Here is an 18,921-nt window from a genome sequence, read left to right as displayed (position 1 = left end):
TGAGAGTAGCTAATGTTGTTCCTCTGTTCAAGAGGGGAAATAGGAATAATCCAGGAAACAACAGACCAATGAGTCTCACATTGATGATTGGGTAGCTATTGGAGAGAATTCTTAAGGATAGGATTTATGTGCATTTGAAAAAGCATGAGCTAATTAGAGATAGCTAGCATGGCTTTGTGCAGGGCAGGTCATGTCTTACCAACTTGATTGAATTTTTTGAGGAGGTGATGAAGGTGATCATTGAGAGTAGAGCAGTGGATGTTGTCTACATGGATTTTAGTAAGGCTTTCATGGTAGGTTCATCCAGAAGATTAAGATGCATGGGATCCAGTGACTTGGCCACTTGGATTCAGAATTGGCTTTCCCATAGAAGACAGCAGGTAGTGGTGGAAGGGTGTTTTTCAGGCTAGAGGTGTGTGACTAGTGGTGTTCCACAGGGATCCGTACTGGGACCTCTGCTGTTTGTGATATATATAAATGACTTGGATGAAAATGTAGATAGGTAGGTTAGTAAGTTTGCAGACGATACAAAGATTGGTGGAGTTGTGGATAGCATAGAAGGTTGTCAAAGGATACAGTGGGATATAGATCAGTTGCAGATATGGGTGAAGAAATGGCAGATGGAGTTCAATCCAGATACGTGTGAGGTGCTGCACTTTGGGAGATCAAATGTTAAGGAAACAATTAATGGCAGGACTCTGAACAGCATTGATATACAGAAGGGTCTTGACGTTCAAGTCTATAGCTCCCTGAAAGTAGCCATGGAAGTAGATAGGGTGGTAAAGAAAGGCATACGGCATGCTTGCCTTTCTTGATCAGGGAATTGAGTACAAGAATCAGGTTGTCATGTTGCAACTTTGTAAGACTTTGGTTAGGCCAAATTTACAGTATTGCATTCAATTCTGGTCGCCACATTACAGGAAGGATGTGGAGGCTTTGGAGAGTGTTCAGAAAAGGTTTACCAGGATACTGCCTGGATTAGAGGGGTATGAGCTGTAAGGAGAGGCTAGAAACACTTGGGTTGTTTTCTCTTGAGCAATGCAGGCTGAGGGGAGACTTGACAGAAATCTATAAAATTATGAAATGCATAGATAGGGTTGACAGGCAGAATCTTTTCCCCAGAGTTGAATGTCTAATACTAGGTGGCATGCATTTAAGGTTAGAGGGGGAAGGGTCAAAGGAGATGTGAGGGGCAAGTTTTTTTTTACACAGACAGTGGTAGGAGTCTAGAACGCGCTGCCAGCGGTGGTGGTGAAGGCAGATACAATACAGGTATTTAAGGGACTTTTAGATAAGCACATGAATATGCAAGGAATGGAGGGATATGGACAAATGACAGGCAGAAGGGTTAAATTTCATTTAGCGTCATGTTCGGTACAACATCGTGGGCGGAAGGGCCTGTTCTGTACTCTATAGTTCTATGTTCTAGTCAATGGTGATTCATGCATTGCACGAATAGGTTTATTGTAAATGCCACAAAGTATTATTTGATATCCGACATTTCACTGCTGTTGGGAGGATATCTGCTTCATACCAATTTGCTTTTAAGGTTTAATTTCCAGTGACAGAAGTCAGGTTGAGCTCACTTGCCAGATAAACCTTGGTTTTTAATTTTCACCCAGGACCATCTTTCGGATTTTAGGTTACTCTATGGAATAGCTTTATACAAAAAAAAACACTTACATACAAAACTTAGTAAATTTATCCTGTCACAGCAATGGCATCTGATACTGAAGAACTTAACAGTATTAACAGGAACTGAAACCCCAGCAGATAGCAAATTGTCACTCACAGAAAGTGAAACAAATACAAGGATAGACATGGGCTTGATTTCTGCAAAACAAGAGGAATTTTCTACCTGTATATTCTGTGTATCAAAATGGTGACTGTGTTTATAAACAGTGCGTTTACAATTTTACTACACAAAGCAGGCAAGAGAAAATCTCTTTTCTAGAAGCTAATATTTGAATAACGGCAACATTATAAAAGAAACTGTAGCTTTATTCTGGGTAGAAGCTCTGTTTGCATGCTCAGTTGCTAAGCCATGGTGACATCAGATTCACATGGAATTGGGGCTTGGGTCTTTAGGCTCTCAAATGTCCCCGCTTACCATCCTCTGTACATAGTTCATTAAAACCTGTTGCTGTTTACTTACAGTAATGTAGATCTCATTTTATGTCTAAGCATAAAATAAAAGCAGAAAATACCGGAAATACCAGGTCTGGCAGCAGCTTGGAAAGAGTAAGTTATCATTTAATGTTTCGGGGTCACACTTGCAGATGAGAAATAATCGAAAGCGGCATGACGGCGACAATCAGATCAGCTGTGATCTTACTGAATGGCAGAACAGACTATTTTGAAGATTTAAACAGCAGAACTATCTAATTGGTCCTTGAGTGGGCTCTGTTATTTAATAAGATCATACTGACCTGCTTGTATTTTGAATTTCATGTTCCAATCTCCTCCAATCAATTTCTGTCTCAAATATATTCAACGAACCTACTTCTACCTCCTTTTAAGGTATTATGTTCCAAAGTTGTGCAACTCTCAGAAAACAAGAATCTCATCATCTGTCCTAAAAGAACAACTTCAAATTTTATGATAGTGCTCCTAGTTCTGAACTCACCTACAACAGGAAACCTCCTTTCCACATGCGCTTTATCAAGACCATTCAGGATCTTATACACGTCAATCAAATCACCCCTCATTCTTTCTAATTTCAGTAAAAACAAGTCCGGTTTGTGAAATACTTCCTCATAGGACAACCTCCTCATTCCAGGTAACAAAGGTAAAAGTAGGTAAAGTTGCCAAAGTCTCAGAAGACATCAAAGCTGCTCTGTTATTAGAGAAAGAGAGAGACAACTGCTGGTGGTTTAACCTGAGGGTCGCTGTGCCTCAGATGAGGGGAAAGGTTGAGAAGGAGAGTCCTTCATGGTGACCTCAGCTGCTGTGGGCATTGAACCCATGTTACTGGTGTCACTCTGCATCACAAAATAGCCATCTAGCCAACTGAGCTAACCGACACCCTTCTAAACCTCCTCTCAATCACATCCAACACATTTACATCCTTCCTTAAATTAGGAGCCCATACTGCAAGCAAGATGTTACTTCACTAGATTAATCCCAGATACGGCAGGCTTCTCTTATGAAGACAGATTGAGCAACTTAGGCTTAAACTCACAAGAATTTAGAACGAGACCAGATGCAGTATATGTTAAAGGGGACTGACAATGCTGATGCAAGTTCCCCCTGTCGGGGCAATCTGGAATGAGAAATCAAAGATTTAGAGCAAGAGGGTGGGAGATCTAAAATGGATATGAGGAGGAATCAAGTCGCTCATAAATCTGTGGAATTCACCATCCCAGAGTGCAGTGGACACCAGCACACTGAATAAGTTTGAGGAGATAGACGGATTTTTAATTAGTAACAGGTTAAAGGGATGCCGGCAGGAAACTGGAGTTGGAGCCAAGATGAAATCAACAATGAATGTATTAAAAGGCAGAGCAGGCTCAGGGGGCTAAATGGCCTACTCCTGCACTTAGGTTCCGACAATGGGTTTTTAAAATTTTCTGCAATGACTTTTGCTACAGCATTTGGGAGGCTGGGTATGCTTGGGTTGTTTCCTTTGGAGTAGAGAATGTTGAAGGGAGATCTGACAGAGGTGTACAAGATTGGGGAGCAGGGACAGGGTGAATAGAAAGCAGCTGTAGCCTTTAGTCAAAGGGCAAGAACACGGGGACAGCTTTAAAGCGAAAGGTAGGACGGTTAGAGGGAATTTGAGGGAAATCTTTTCACCCGGAGTGTGGTGGGGGTCTGGAATGTACTGCTAGGGAGTAGTCGAGGCAGGTAACCCCAAAACCTTTAAGAAGTACTTGGATGAACACTTGAAGTGGCATAATATTCAAGGCTATGGGCCCAGTGAGCAAAGTCGGATGAGTGTAGGTAGTGAGTATATACTGTTTTGGCAGTACAGGCCCAATGGACAGAAGGGCCTCTTCCTACTGAATGATTCTAAATATGTTCTGAAAATCCAAGTACACTACATCTAGAGGTTCATCTTTGACCACAGCACTTGTTATTCCTTCAAAGTCGTCTAATAATGACTTCCCCTTTACAAAACTATGCTGACTCATCCTGTTTACTTGCAGTTTTCTTTTTCCCAAAAATGCACCTTCAATCTCTTTATTGATGAATTCTAACACCATTCCCATAATAGATCACAAGACAAGTGGCGAGGAGTTACTGTCTTCTGCCTCCCTCCCTCTTTGCGTAGATGGGTTATACAAGTTACTTTCAATCCTAAACTTTTTTTTTTGCAGGCATCATTTTCATGCGTGTCTGATTTACTTGCTTACTTACTGGGACTCGTTTTCCACTAATAATGAGACATGGTTTATCATGAGAGGTTGTTTATTATCGTTGAAACACGAGATATATACATGCAATTCTATAAAACTGACCTTCCCTCTAAAGGCCTGAGTAACCTTACATTTCTTAAAAGACTACGTTCGCACCAGTTTACTATCTTTTGCTTCCAAAAAGAGGGTTTAAAGAACACAGAACATAGAACAGTACAGCACAGTACACGCCCTTCGGCCCACGATGTTGTGCCGAAATTTTACCCTAAACCTAAGGTCTATCTAACCTCCACCGCTACCATATACTATCATCTATATGAAGTTTGTACTACCCTGATTACAGCTGGACAACCTGAAGTGGAGGCTGTTCTTCTCGCTCCCAAGGTTCCTACTCCTTGTGCTAATGTTGTCTGTAGAGTGTCTGATTTGAGTTGTCCCTTTAAATAGTTTTCTAGGTCATCCTCAAGTACAGTGGCTTCCTATCATTTACTTTGTTGGCAGGGTAACTGACATGCAGATTCCTCCTACGTAATTACAGCAGTTTGATTCAGCAATGTAGTAACATCATTCATGTAAATGAAATTCTGTCCCAAGGAAAAGGTGTTACAAGAGGACTTTGTAACTTCCCTATTGACTGAAATCAACCCTATGAGCCAGGCTGTCTCAAGAACAGCTCTACCGAAACTCCGACTTTCATTCAATCCAGAACCTCGCAGCATTGAATAAGTGTTGATTAAGAGTCAAGGTAAATGGCTTGTATATCTGTCTGGCTTGATCCAATTTGACAGTGAATTCTGCAAGCTTATTGGCTTACTATCTTTGTTTCCTTCCCAGCATGCCATTCAATTAGCCAATGTTGCTTTTAGTGTGCCAAAAGGGCTATTATTTTGTTTAAAAGGGACATTCCACTACATACATTCTGATGCCTAGAATACATTGCCAGAAGAGATGGTAGAGACTGACGCAATAGCTATACTTAAGCAGCATCTTGACAGATATGAAAGAGAGGGACAGGGACTGCATTGAAGCAAAAGACCTACTTACAAAGCCCTCATATTTTACTGCAGTCTTGGTGGGCTGAAGTGCCTGTTATTTGTTCTAACCTGCACCTCTCCAAATAACTGAAGATCCCCAGTTTTGGAATCGTATTAGATAACAGTTCCTCCATTCCTTCTCAGCTCTTGCAATCTTTCCTAAAGTGGGATGCATAGAATGGAACAAAATATTTCAGGTTAGGCCAAATAACATTCCATAAAATTTTAGCATTAACTCTACTAACGAAGTCAAAAATCTTAAATGCTTTTATTAGCATTCTTAGCTTGACCTGCCATCTCATCCAGATTTGTGTAACACACACCCCTTCACAACTGTACTATTTGTTCAGATTGTCAATTGCATTCTTCCTACAAGATTCCTCATTTCACACTTTTTCATCATTAGCCACCCTTAGGATTCGGGTAAGGCACTTCTGGAACTGCCACAATGTACAGGAACAACTGCTTCCACTGTGATGGTGGGTAAACAACTCCAGGAATCTAACCAAGACACAATAATGGAACAGTGATAGACTTCCAAGTTAGGATGGTGTGTGGGGTTAGGAAGTGTTGCCACGAGTCTGCTGACCCTTGTCCTTCTCGGTGGTACAGGTCACAATGGCAGAGCGTGCTGCTTCAGAAACCTTGGTATTACAAAGCAACAAAGATTTTCAGTAAAAACACTTTTCCTTTTTAAGCAGATATAACACAGTGTGGGGCTGGAGGAACACAGCAGGCCAGGCAGCATCAGAGGAGCAGGAAAGTTGACGTTTTGGGTCAGGACCCTTCTTCAGAAATGGGGGAGGGGGAAGGGAGCTCAGAAATAAAGAGAGAGAGGAGGGGTGGGGCTGGGGAAGGTAATAGGTGAGTGCAGGTAGGCAGTGGTGGGGATTGGTCAGTGAGGTGGGAGGGGAGATAACAAGGTGCAGAGCTGGATGAACACAGCAGGCCAAGCAGCATCATAGGAGCAGAAAGGCTGACGTTTCGGGCCTAGACCCTTCATCAGAAAATGGTTGTGTTAGGTCAAGGAGGCAGGGATGAGGAGATTTTGAAACGAGTAAAGTCCACATTGAGAACATTGGGTTGTAGACTCCCAAGGAGGAATATGAGGTGCTGCTCCTCCAGTTTCTGGGTGGCATCATTGTGACACCGGAGGAGGCCCAGGATGGACATGTCACCCTGGGAGGGGGAGTTGAAGTGGTTCACGATTGGGAGGTATTGTCATTTGTCGCGAACAGAGCACAGGTGCTCTACAAAGCGGTCTCCGATCCTCTGCTTTTTCTTTTTAGTAAAACTTTTTGGAAATTAAAGCACGGAGTTAGTAAAGCAGTTAAACTCGTTAACTTTTAGACAACATTAAAAACATTTGAGATACCCAGGTGTAGAGCTGGATGAACACAGCAGGCCAAGCAGCATCAGGGGAGCAGGAGAGCTGACATTTCGGGTCTGGACCCTTCTTCAATTTGCTCACTAAGGTAGTGATATTGATTGACCATCAAGGCAGGGAAGGCACACTGCTTAATCAGAAACCAAATTTTTGACCTCCTACCAGAACAATCAGCCTGGAGTTCGGAACAAATGCTTATCATTATTGATAGTAAAAAAATTTCAGGACTGCTTGGGCAAATGATTAACAAGTTAAAACAAAAAAAAACTGAAACTGAAAGGGGTAAACAATCTGCGCAAACGCACCAGCTTCTTTGCTTCGGACGGAAGTTCATGACCTAAGGAGGAAACTTTTGCTTCTGTGTCCACAGGTACAGCGGGAGTTGTTTCAGTTGAGAAATGTTACTGTGTGTGGAAGGAGTCTGATATACCCAGGGGGTAGTTAATGAGGAGGTTACAGGGTGGACTTGGGCAAGGCGGCTCTCTCGGGGAACTTTCACGTTGATGTCAGCACGCCGTGAGTGCGGTTTAGTGCCAGTATCTCTCAGCCGCAGAGATTCTCTTCCTTTCGCTCCGTGTCCGGGAAAGAGTTGTCTTCCACGTGATAGGAGAGGAAGTCGCGCAGGCTCAGAGGGGACACTTTGTATCCCTTCATGTATCCGTTCTGTAGGTAGGGAGGCTGCAATTTCAAACCTCTCCCTGCTCCAAATTCAGTTTCTGCTGCAGCACGACTTCAATTGTGTTAGATCCCAACGCCGCGGCCTCCTGTTACAGCACCGCATAAACCCTTCCAATAGTTCCCTGTTAACTCCACAAATATTTATCTCCTTAACATGCTTTGTTCGGGATTCTTTAGCTACACAATGGGGGGTGGGGGTGTTATTCGGTATCCTTCACGCAGCTATTTTCCTCATTTGTAAGTGATTCTACTGACAGGCCCAAAATAAAGCGCACTGCTGCTTTAAGGGAAAATGTTGCCGCAGAGAAATGCGCGTGATCTCTTCTGCGTCCCAGAACATTATAAAAGCCGTGCCACCGAATGATTCGCAGTCTAAGGGCTTCTCTGTAGACCTCTGCTGACTGACATATCAATGCACGGGTACACTCTACTGACAGGAGGATCCTCGTGGAGTACATTCACTAGTCACCATGCAGTGCTGTAAACAGGCTAATCTCTGACTAGTGAACATAGTCCAGGTGGATATTTTACCTGACATTACTGGCACTAGTCTGTTTCACTTCAGTGAAACATTAGTCAGTGGGGTTTTATGGAGATGTCGTTTGACTACCAATTATTATCCGTTCGTAGAAGAATGTTAAAATGAAATGCTCTGGGATGTGTAAGAGGGTGTGTACTTTACATAACAGTACTTATCCCTGTAGGGCCTGCTCTTTAAAGAGTTTGCAGCGCACGTGTACAGAAGATACATAGCGTGAGCAGTTTAAAAGCACTGGCTGTTGCGTACTGTTCTTTGTTTATGCAACTATTGTTTTATATTAAAATTAATCACTTACATGGTCAAGAGAATCCTGAGATTTTACTACAGTCGGTAAGTTTTTTTTTGAGAACTCTTTAAGTGTTTAGAAAACACCGTTTATGTAGGTCGCTTTGCAGGATTGGATGTTTGTGATTGTACCTGATTGCTCTCCCATCACGTTATCTTAGAAATAATTCATATCAATATGACTCTAATGAAACAATTTCTTATACTGTTGCTTTTTAAAATTTGACTTGTTTTAGGAGAAGGCAAAAGAACACAATGTGTAGCCAAATAAAAGCTGTTAACAGCAGCATTTTAGTGATGGAGATCAGAGAACATACTTTTCAATGCAGCAATTAAATTTGGCTTCTTCCCTTTGCATGTTTCCCCAAAACTACTGTTGAGGCATCACTGTCAACCCACACACTGACAGCTATGCTTGTGAGTCTGCACTGCAACTTTCAGATTGCATCTGATCTAGGCCCAATACATTTGCTGGCAATGACATCATTTGCTGACATCAATTCTGCTCTTTGCCTCCGAATTTGAACATTTTGGGGTGCAGGTTAGAGCTTGCACGCTGGACTGCTCAGAACCATTGCACAAAGCATTAAGGTGATGGCCTAGTGGTCTTAGTGCCTGACTATTAATCCGGAGACCCAGGTAATGATCTGGATAACTGACTTCAAATCTCATCATGGGAGATGGTGGAATTTGAATTCAAAAAGAGAACTATGGAATTTCAAAGTCTAATATGACCATGAGACCATTGCTGATCAACAGAAAAAGCCACTTGGTTCACTAATGCCTTTTAGGGAAGGAAACTACAATCCTTACCTGGTTTGGCCTACATGTGACTCTAGGCCCATTGCAATGTGTTGATTCTCAACTGCCATCTGAGCAATTAGAGATGGGCAATGAATGCTGGCCCAGCCAGCGATGCCCACATCCTGTGAACTAAAAAAATCTGATCATCACTTCAGAATTTTATGGACTGAAGAGCCTAGATAATAGAAGAGATCTGATTGGTCGGTCAGATCTCCCTGAACTTTGACTGATTTTTGATTACCTGCCCTGACAGCGCCCACGTGGCTTGATGTCATTTTTCTTTTCTCTGGCCCTGCTCCTGTGAAATGCCTTGCAATTGTTTACTATGTTAAAGGCACTGTATAAATGCAAACTTTTGTTATAGAGTAGGCCCCTCATTTGTCATGAGCTTATTGTGCAGTAAAGTGCCATATAATTGGAATTTTTGTTGACCTGAAATTAAATACAGATTGTAGAGGGTACTTTATGGCACTGTTCACGCAATGGTATGTAAGTTGAAATAAAACAGATTATAATTAAGGGATTCAAAAAGGAAAGAGGGCTACACAGAGTATAATTTTATTTTCAAGATACATTTAGAAATGCAATTTTTTGAAGAGAAGCAAATGTATGCATATCAGTGGATAAATCCCAGGACCTGATCAGGTGTACCCTAGAACTCTGTGGGAAGCTAGGGAAGTGATTGCTGGGCTCCTTGCTGAGATATTTGTATCACCAATAGCCAAGTTCTAGTCTTCCATCACCTCACTTGTGGCTAACGTGGTGTCACTATTTAAGAAAAGTGGTAAGGAAAAGCCAGGGAACTATAGACCGGTGAGCCTGACATCAATGGTGGGCAATCATTTGAGGGAATCCTGAGAGACAGGATTTACATGTATTTGGAAAAGCAGGGACTGATTAGGGATAGTCAACGTGGCTTTGTGCATTGGAAATCATGTCTCACGAACTTGATTGAATTTTTTCAAGAAGTAAAAAAGAGGATTGATGAGCACAGAGCAGTGGACGTGATCTATATGGACTTCAGTAAGGCGTTCAACAAAATTCCACACGGTAGACTGGTTAACAAGTTTAGATCCCATGGAATGCGGGGAGAACTAGCCATTTGGATACAGAACTGGCTCGAAGGTAGAAGACAGAAGGTGGTGGTGGAGGGTTGCTTTTCAGACTGGAGGCCTGTGACCAGTGGTGTGCCATAAGGATCGGTGCTGGGTCTACTGGTTTTTGTCATTTGTATAAAAGATTTGGATGTGAACATAGGAGGTACGGTTAATATGTTTGCAGAAGACACCAAAATTGGAGGTGTAGTGGACAGTGAAGAAGGTTATCTCAGAGTACAACGGGACCTTGATCAGATGAGCCAATGAGCCGAGGAATAACAGATGGAGTTTAATTTAGATAAATGTGAGGTACTGCATTTTGGAAAGGCAAATCAGGTCAGGACTTATACATTTACTGGTAAGGTCCTGGGGAGTGTTGCTGAACAAAGAAACCTTGGAGTGCAGGTTCATAGCTCCTTCAAAGTGAAGCCCCAGGTCAACAAGACAATGAAGAAGGCTGTTGGTATGCTTGCCTTTGTTGTTCAGTGCATTGAGTATAGGAGTTGGGAGGTCATGTTGTGGCTGTACAGGACATTGATCAGGCCCATTTAAAGTTCTGCATACAATTCCAGTCTCCCTGCTATAGGGAGGATGTTGTGAAACTTGAAAGGTTTCAGGAAAGATTTATGAGGACGTTGCCAGGATTGGAGGGTTTAAGCTATAGAGAGTGGCTGAATAGACTGGGGCTATGTTCCCTGGAGCATCAGAGGCTGAGGGGTAACCTTATAAAGGTTTGTAAAATCATGAGGATCATGGATAGGGTGAATAGCGAAGGTCTTTTCCCCATGATGGGGGAGTCCAATACTAGAGAGCATAGGTTTAAGGTGAGAGGGGAAAGATTTAAAAGGGACCTAAGGACCAACTGATTCATGCAGAGGGTGGTGTGTGTATGGAATGAGCTGCCAGAGGAAGTGGTGGAGGCTGGTACAATTACAATATTTAAAAGGCATCTGGTGGGAATATTAATAGGAAGGCTTTAGAGGGATATGGGCTAAGTGCTGGCAATTGGTACTAGATTAATTTAGGATATCTGGTCAGTATGGATGGGTTGGGCCGCAGGGTCTGTTTCCATGCTGTACAGCTCTATGACTCTATGTATTTGCTTCAGTCTCTTCTGTACCATGCACCATATTCTTCCAAAGTAGGTATTCTGACCAGGCTACAAGGAGTTTTGTCACAAGCGTGGGCTCGCACCCACAACTAGCTATGTCGGCCTTTGATCCAGAACAGGAACTATCAAAATAGGAGCAGGAGTAGGCTATTCAGCCTTTCGAGCCTGACTTGCTATTCAGTATGATCATTGCTGATCATCCAACTCAGTACCCTGTTCCCATTTTTATCTCATACCTTTTGATCTCTTCAGCCCGAAGAACCATATCTAACTCATTGACAAATTTCAATGTTTTGGCCTCAACCACTTTCTGTGGCGGAGAATTTCACAGGCTCACCACTCTCCGAGTGCAGAAATTTCTCCCTATCTCAGTTTTTAAAGGCCTGCCACATTTCTTAGACTGTGACCTATGTTTCTGGACTCCCTGTCATCGGGAACATGCTTCCTGCCTTTTCCCTGTTTGGTCCTATTAGAATTTTATAGATTTCTGTGAGAACTCGCCTCATTCTTCTAAACTCCTGTGTATATAGTCCTAAAAAATCCAATCTCTCTTTATATCATGCCAGGAATCAGTCTCTTCCTTGCACTCCCTCCATTGCCAGAATATCCTTTCTCAGATAAGGAGACCAAAACTGCACACAGCACTTCAGCTGTGGTCTCACCATCGCCCTGTACAATTGTAGCTAGACTGCTCTGCTCCAGTACTCAAATCCTCACGCAATGAAGTTCAACATACCATTTGCCTTTTTTGCCTCCTGCTGCATCTGCATGCTTAATTTACAGCGACAGGTGTATAAGGACACCTAGGTCTTGTTGCATGTTTCCTTTTCCCAATTTAGCGCCATTCAGATAACAATCCATTGTTCTGTTTTTGCCAACAAAGTGAATAGCCTCACATTTATCTATACTGTACTTCGTTTGCAGTGAGTTTGCCTACTTGCTCAACTTATTCAAATCGCGCAGAAGTATTTCTGTGTCCTCCTCGCAGTTCACTCTCCCACCCAGCTTTGTGTTGATTGCAAACTTGGAGAGATTACTTTTAGTCCATTTAAATCATTAATCTATGGTGAATAGCTGGAGTTTGATCTTGTCACTGCTATCTGAATACTCTAATATTAAATCTTTAACAATGGACTGTAGCACTTTTCCTAATACCGATGTCAGGCTGACCAGTTTATGATTCCCTATTTTCTCTCTACCTCTTTTTGTTTTAAATAGTAGGGTTATGTTAACTACCCTCCAAGCCGTAGTAATTATTCCACAGTCTGTAGAATCTTCAAAGATGACCAATACTTCCACTATTTCTAGGGCCACTTCCTTCAGCACTCTGGGTTGTAGATTATTGGGCTTTGGGGATTTATTGACCTTTAATCCCATCAATTTTCCCAACATCATTTCTCAACTAATACTGATGTCCTTCAGTTCCTCCTTCTCACATGACCATTTGTTCTCCAACATGTTTGCAAGTTATTTGTGCCCTCCTTTATGAATACTAAACCAAGATATGCATGTAATTGGTCTGCAATCTCCTTGTTCCCCATGATAACGTCTCATGTTTCTGATTGTAGAGGGCCTATGTTTGTCTTCACTAATCTTTTTCTCTGCATTTCAGTGCCTATTTGATAATTAAAGTTTCTGAAGGAGACTGAAAATGTAAAGTTTAATGAAAACCATAGAAAATTAGGGGAACATGTTGCTGAAATATGACTGTGGTCAAGTTTGTCCTCTTGGGTGGAAAATATGTTTAGTACAAGCTAAGACTTCTTTCATTTTTAATTTAATTTCAAATTATAGATCATTTATGTGTGGGGTGGGTGGGTGGGAATAAATGTTGAGAATCCAGTTCAGTGTTTATGGCACATGTACTGTTGAAATAAGTGTATGGAGTTGCCTAATGATGGGTTTGTGGGAATCGTGGGTGTATCAACCTCTTGGCTTGTGGCCCATTGGCAAACTTTTGGAGATTTTAATGTAATTTCAGTAAAACATTGAACAAATTGTCAAAAACAAATGTCATTACATGTCAACAAATTTTAGGAAGTCGCAAAAACAAATTGCAACAAATCCACAGCAATGATTGTTTCATCTTGTTCCACATGCACAACATTTTCTGCTCTATCTTCAGAATATAAATAACTTAAGTACTATGGCCATTTGAAACTTTGTCTGTTTAGCTTAGGTTTTTTTCCAGCTATTCATGTTTATTTTTTTCCCATAAGTCTTGGTTCATCTATTTTAGTTGTGACTGTTTATTTACAGTATGTCTGTGAATGTTTGTCCTCCACCAAGGTGAAAGAAGTCAGTGCTAAGGAATGGAATATTTCCAATTTTAGCACCAAACGTCAGCACTATGGCACCTAAGCTGTGAATAGCGCAAGACTGATGCAGAGTAAAAATTTTTTTTGTTTGCTGTATGTAGTTGAACCCCAACGCTAAAAGACAGGAACATTCCTAACTAAACTAGTGACATTTCTTCAATTTATGATTTGTGTTTTGAGGCCTCTCTTTATGAAACTCTGTAGTTTTGTGGATTAATGCCAAATACAGTGTGGTTTGGAAATATCGCAACTCAGTCTACTTATGATAGTTGCCATCAAATGCAAGAATTTTCATCTTAACATTAGCCTGTTTGCAGAGATCAAGGATCAGTGGTTTCTTGCTATTCCTGGTATTGTTACAATCATGACATTTATAAGATTTTTATGTTTTGGGAAATTTTAAATAAGATGAAGGAAGCCATGTACCTGGTCACAAAGCCTGCCGGACAATGAGCCTGGGAAGTTTGAATGTTGGTATCAAAGGAAGACTTGGATTGTTTTACTTTGAAGAAGTTGCTTAAAAATTACAGGAGCATCTAATGTGTAAGCAGTGGAGAGTGAAATTCTCCAGCATTCAAGGAAAGAGCTGTGATTGTTGTGCCTTAAGCAATAACTAATTCCCAATTGAAAGAAAGTTGGGCTGTCAAGGACAGCGAATCCAATATTAAGGTCCATTCTTTTGCCCTTCCACTTGGCAAAACCGAGATTACAGCCATTCCTAGAACATTCGTGCTTTTAGTATGTTTAAATTGAGAAGAAAGGGAACAGCCAGAAGCCAAAATGTATGGTTCACTGCACAAGAATGCATTTGGTAACTTGTGCTCAAACAGAAAAATTAATGGGGAGTTGAAAATGAAACTCGAAGAGTTGTCTATGTTGGGCAAGATAGAGACATTTGTCAGGGGGTTACTATGGAAGTCTTTTCTAAATTACAACTTACTTGGTTCAAGAAAGGAAAAAAAATAAATCCTTGGGTTCTAAAAATCATTTTGGATTGATTCTGGGAAAATTGAATATCTATATAAAGGGCCATCTAATGTTTACTAGTGAAGTGTGTTTTCCCAGTTGGGCTTAGAATAAAATGGGAGGAGATGATGCTATTCCACTCTTCTGGTTTAAAGTATAAATTGCCTAAAAAGGTGGTATTTAATTTCTAATGTTTTAGTCATTTGTTACAGTAAAGGTTTCAAAATGTAAAATCTTGTGTCATTCATTTGGCCATTAGCTGAAAGTTTTAATTTTAAAGTTCTTGATATCTACCAGGTTTATAATACGCTAGTATATAATTATGTGGGAAACAGCAGCTTCCACAAACCCTAAGCAGCTCTAATGCACATTAATGAATGGGTGTTCCAAGTTATTTTCTTTGGGGAGCATGATCCTATCTTTGTATATGTATGTGAACACACAGAATTTCAAACAAAGACATCTGATGGTGATCAGAAATGGGAAACAAGAAAATTGTCTTCCTTCTCACTTCCTACCCTGGGGACACAAACCATTTGTGATAATTTACCTGCTTTGCTAGAAACTTAGAAGTATATTGAATTTAGGACTGCCCTTGCTAATATGGTTCATTCAGTATGAGCAATGTGCCTTGAGCTACTGCGGAACCTCATTTACTTATGTATATGGTAATGTCTCCATAAATCACACTTTATATACTGAAAATTTCAGCATTTTAGAGCTTTTAGGCCTGTTATTAGATCGTTGGTGTTGAATTGCTATGCATTTACTTTCTCCTTTAAAAGAAAATACAAAACCGTACTTGGCTGCACTTAGATAATGGATATGGTGCAGTAGTTATGCCACGTCTAGAGTCGATGTGAATTCAATGGCATGCCCCATTCTGAGGCATACTATTTGTTTTCGTGGATAGCGATGCAAATCTCATCAGTATTTGCTAAAAGGCTGTAATGTCTGCACTCTTTGCATTATTCAGTCTGATTAGATTTGTCCCAAAATCGCAGTGAAAATTAGAAGCGCGAGTAAAAAGGGATGGTTGCTCAATTGGCTTTAGCTTGTTAGCCATTTTGAGGACGTTCACCCACTATAGAAAATAAATATTTATTCAGAAGTATGGCATCTCTTCAAGTAGGAATTAACTGTGTCTCAAAAAACTAGGTAAGATTCAGGCGGGATGCAAAATTGATGGTAAAGTTCAGGAAAATCAATGAAGAACGATTAGATTTTGCAGCTGGGTGAAATGTTGAAGTGATTTACTCAAATGAGAACAAAGAATCCTGCCAGCGATGTTTCCTTGTAGAAACTGCATAACTGTTCGTCAGGGAGCTTGAGTCTGTTGACAAGTTGAGAGTCACACTGGCTGTCTAATTTTAAATTGTTATATAGAGTAGTATTTCAAATGATCAATGGACCTCAACACTACTACGCTGGAAATGAGGAGATTAGTTCTTGTGAATGGAATGAAACGACTGAGCATTCCATGAGAAACCATTACCATCACTATGCCTTCTCAAATGAAGTAACTACTGAAGAGACTGTTGTGTTTGAGGAAATCAATAAGGTGGCAGATGAAAATATAAACTGCAGCATGAGGAACAAATGCATTTCTGATGTGTTCGTGGAAGTGAATGTCACTGACATTGAAGGCCAGCAATTGTTGCTCAATGCCAGTTGCTGTTAAAAGGGTGTGGTGGTGAGTGACTTCTTGAAGTACTGTGTTTCAGTTAGTTTGCAGGTCTGAATGCCATCCCTGCAAGTTTCCCATAAAACTGCTCCACTTGCTCCATGTGTTAGGTTCACAGAACTGGAAGATGCAGTTGAAGAAGCCTTGGTGAAGTGCAGCAGAACACCTTGCGAGTGTCATTGTACATTTTTTGTAGAACAAAAGTGAGTGTTTAAAGCAGTGAATAGGGTGTAGATCAAGCAGGGTGCTTTCTTTTTTTTCTAGAATGATTTTGAGCTTCTTGAATTGTTGGATTTCCACTTCTCCTTCACACTTCCTCCTTGTAGGTGACGGATAGGCTTTGGCGAGTCAAGAGCTGTCATAGAGTTCCTAAACTGTGACCTGTACCTCATTCCACAGTATTAATATGGCTGGTCCAGTCAAATTACTGGTCAGTGGAGGCTCTGGGCATGTGGATGATGAGGTGGTGGGATTTGTTGATGGTGGTGATGTTCAATGTTAGGGGTTGGTTATTAGATGCCCTCATGTTAACAATGGCCATTGTCTGGCAGTTGCATGACCTACATGCTCAAGCCTGAATAAAAACCAAAAGAACTGCGGATGCTGTAAATCAGGAACAAAAACAAATTTGCTGGAAAAGCTGAGCAGGTCTGGCAGCATCTGTGGAGGAGAAAACAGAGTTAACGTTTCGGGTCCGGTGACCCTTCCTCAGAACTGATGGTGGCTGGGAAAACGTCAGTTTATATGCAGAAAATAGAGAGGTGGGTGGGGTAGGGAGTAAACGATAGGATAGAGCCCGAAGAGAGAGAAAGACAGTTGGACAGACAGAGCTTTGCTAATGATCAGGCTGGGAGGGTCAATAGTTGTTAATGGGGACTGTTAGTGACTAACAACAGGGGGTGTATCCCTACCCCACCCACCTCCCTATTTTCTGCATATAAACTGACGTTTTCCCAGCCACCATCAGTTCTGAGGAAGGGTCACTGGACCCGAAACATTAACTCTGTTTTCTCCTTCACAGATGCTGCCAGACCTGCTGAGCTTTTCCAGCAAATTTGTTTTTGTTGCTCAAGCCTGAATGTTATTCAGATCCTGCTGTAAGCAGACCTGCGTGCAACAAAGAGTTTGTTGATAGTGAGTTGCAAATCTCTTTGTTCCTTTCTTTCTCTCATCTCCACCAATCAGTTCAATCCTTTACCACACACCTCCCTCACCTTTTGTCACAAGATAATTACCACATTTTGCCAGATGCATCAGTCTTGAAGAATTAGACTTGAAATGTTTACTCTGTTTTCTCTCCACAGATGCTGCCAGACTTGCTGAGGTTCTCCAGCAATTTATTTTTGTTTCAGTTTTCCAGCATCAGCAGTTTTCTGTTTTATTCCCAAAGCATTAGTCTAGTTTGCTAGTCTATTGACTTTACCACCATGCAACACCTCTTCTAGTTCTCCAACATGCTTTGTAATTCTCATTGCTTTCACACTTACTGGGACGTTTTTGTTCCCAAACACACTTTCAAATGCTGAATTAAAGCCAAGACCCTTGCTCTCATTGCACTTCTGGAATTCAGCATCTTTGTCCATGTTTGGATTGAGGCTGTGAGATTCGCAACTGAGCGGCCTTGACGATACAGAAACTGAGCATCAGTGAGCAGGCTATTGGTAAGCGAGTGCCACTTGATAGCATTGTCTATCACTTTGATTAAGTAGATGGATGGGGCAGTGTATGGTTTGATTAAATTTATCCTATTTTCTGTAGTCCGGCCAAAGCTGAACAGTTTTCCATATTGAATAGGTGCCCATATTCTAACAGTGCTGGAATAGCATGTTTGGGGTGTAACTAGTTGTGAAGTACTAAGTCCTCAGTTTGAATACTGAGGTGTTGTCAGAGCCAACAGCCTTGATTTAACCAGTGCCTTCAGCTATACCTCAAACTCCTGTGTAGTAAATTAAGTTGTATGAATGTTGGCATCTGTGATGTTTAGGACATCAAGAAGCCAAGATTGTTCATCGAATCAACATTTCTGTCTGGAGATGGTTATAAGCCTTTAAGCCTTCTCTTTTGAAGGATGTGTTATATTCAACCTCACTGAGATTATGGAGAGTCTTGGAGCCTCCTGCTCCACTAGTTGATTACTGGATCACACCACCTTTTAAGACTGGATGTAGCAAGATGGTTGAACTTTAATCTAACCCCTTGGCTGTGGGGGACACTTAGCTCAGTATATAACATGCAGCTTCTGTTATTTATGATGTCAAGGCCTGTACTGGAGTTACAGATCCGGGAATAATCTCTGCCATAATTTCAGAAAGCCTGGAAATAAAATTAGCAAGAAAGGGACAATAATATGCTTGAATTGATTGCCACGTGAGTCAAATTATAGTAACGGTTAATGATATGTCTAGATTTTCTGGAACGTTAAATAATAGTGCAGTTGTGGCTGAACATACTATAGACGATGAAAAAAAAGTTAGAAAGCAAAGTGCCTTTCAGAAAACGTTAAACAAAATTGACTTGTGCAGTTATATTATGAATAAGTTGTAATTGTTCAAACATTAGGCGCTATATGGTGCATAACACACTATTTTGTTATTGTTTTTCTATCTTCCATCACTTTAGATAAATCAGTTTATTTTGTTGAATGTAACTTGAACATTT

The 18,921-nt window shown here is 41.1% G+C and overlaps 1 protein-coding gene and 1 long non-coding RNA gene across 11 annotated transcripts in view; one reads left to right on the top strand and one right to left on the bottom strand.

Moving 5' to 3' along the window:
* LOC125485604 overlaps positions 1-7,185 on the bottom strand; it is a 48,452-nt gene extending 41,267 nt beyond the window's left edge. The window contains exons 1-2 of the long non-coding RNA XR_007264315.1: positions 7,085-7,185; positions 5,403-5,551 (exon numbers count right to left, since the gene is read on the bottom strand). This is a non-coding gene — a long non-coding RNA (uncharacterized LOC125485604). The remainder of the gene's footprint in view (positions 1-5,402; positions 5,552-7,084) is intronic.
* The window catches only part of mgmt (O-6-methylguanine-DNA methyltransferase), a 356,274-nt gene continuing 344,422 nt past the window's right edge, over positions 7,070-18,921 (top strand). For 2 of the 10 annotated variants that reach the window (XM_048609140.1, XM_048609137.1), the window contains exon 1: positions 7,070-7,149. Coding sequence is in view for 1 of the 10 variants with exons in the window: in XM_048609132.1 (XP_048465089.1) it covers positions 8,257-8,328 (72 nt within the window). In the remaining 9 variants the exon portion in view is untranslated. Of the gene's footprint in view, positions 7,150-7,247; positions 7,296-7,347; positions 7,449-7,812; positions 7,976-8,161; positions 8,329-18,921 lie in introns of those variants that run through there. The other 8 variants (XM_048609132.1, XM_048609133.1, XM_048609139.1 and 5 more) reach the window with 8 other exon arrangements.

The sequence above is a fragment of the Rhincodon typus genome, chromosome 20 (genome assembly GCF_021869965.1).
Source record: "Rhincodon typus isolate 14 chromosome 20, sRhiTyp1.1, whole genome shotgun sequence".
Lineage (NCBI taxonomy): Eukaryota > Metazoa > Chordata > Chondrichthyes > Orectolobiformes > Rhincodontidae > Rhincodon > Rhincodon typus.
This window is presented reverse-complemented; position numbering and strand designations above follow the sequence as displayed.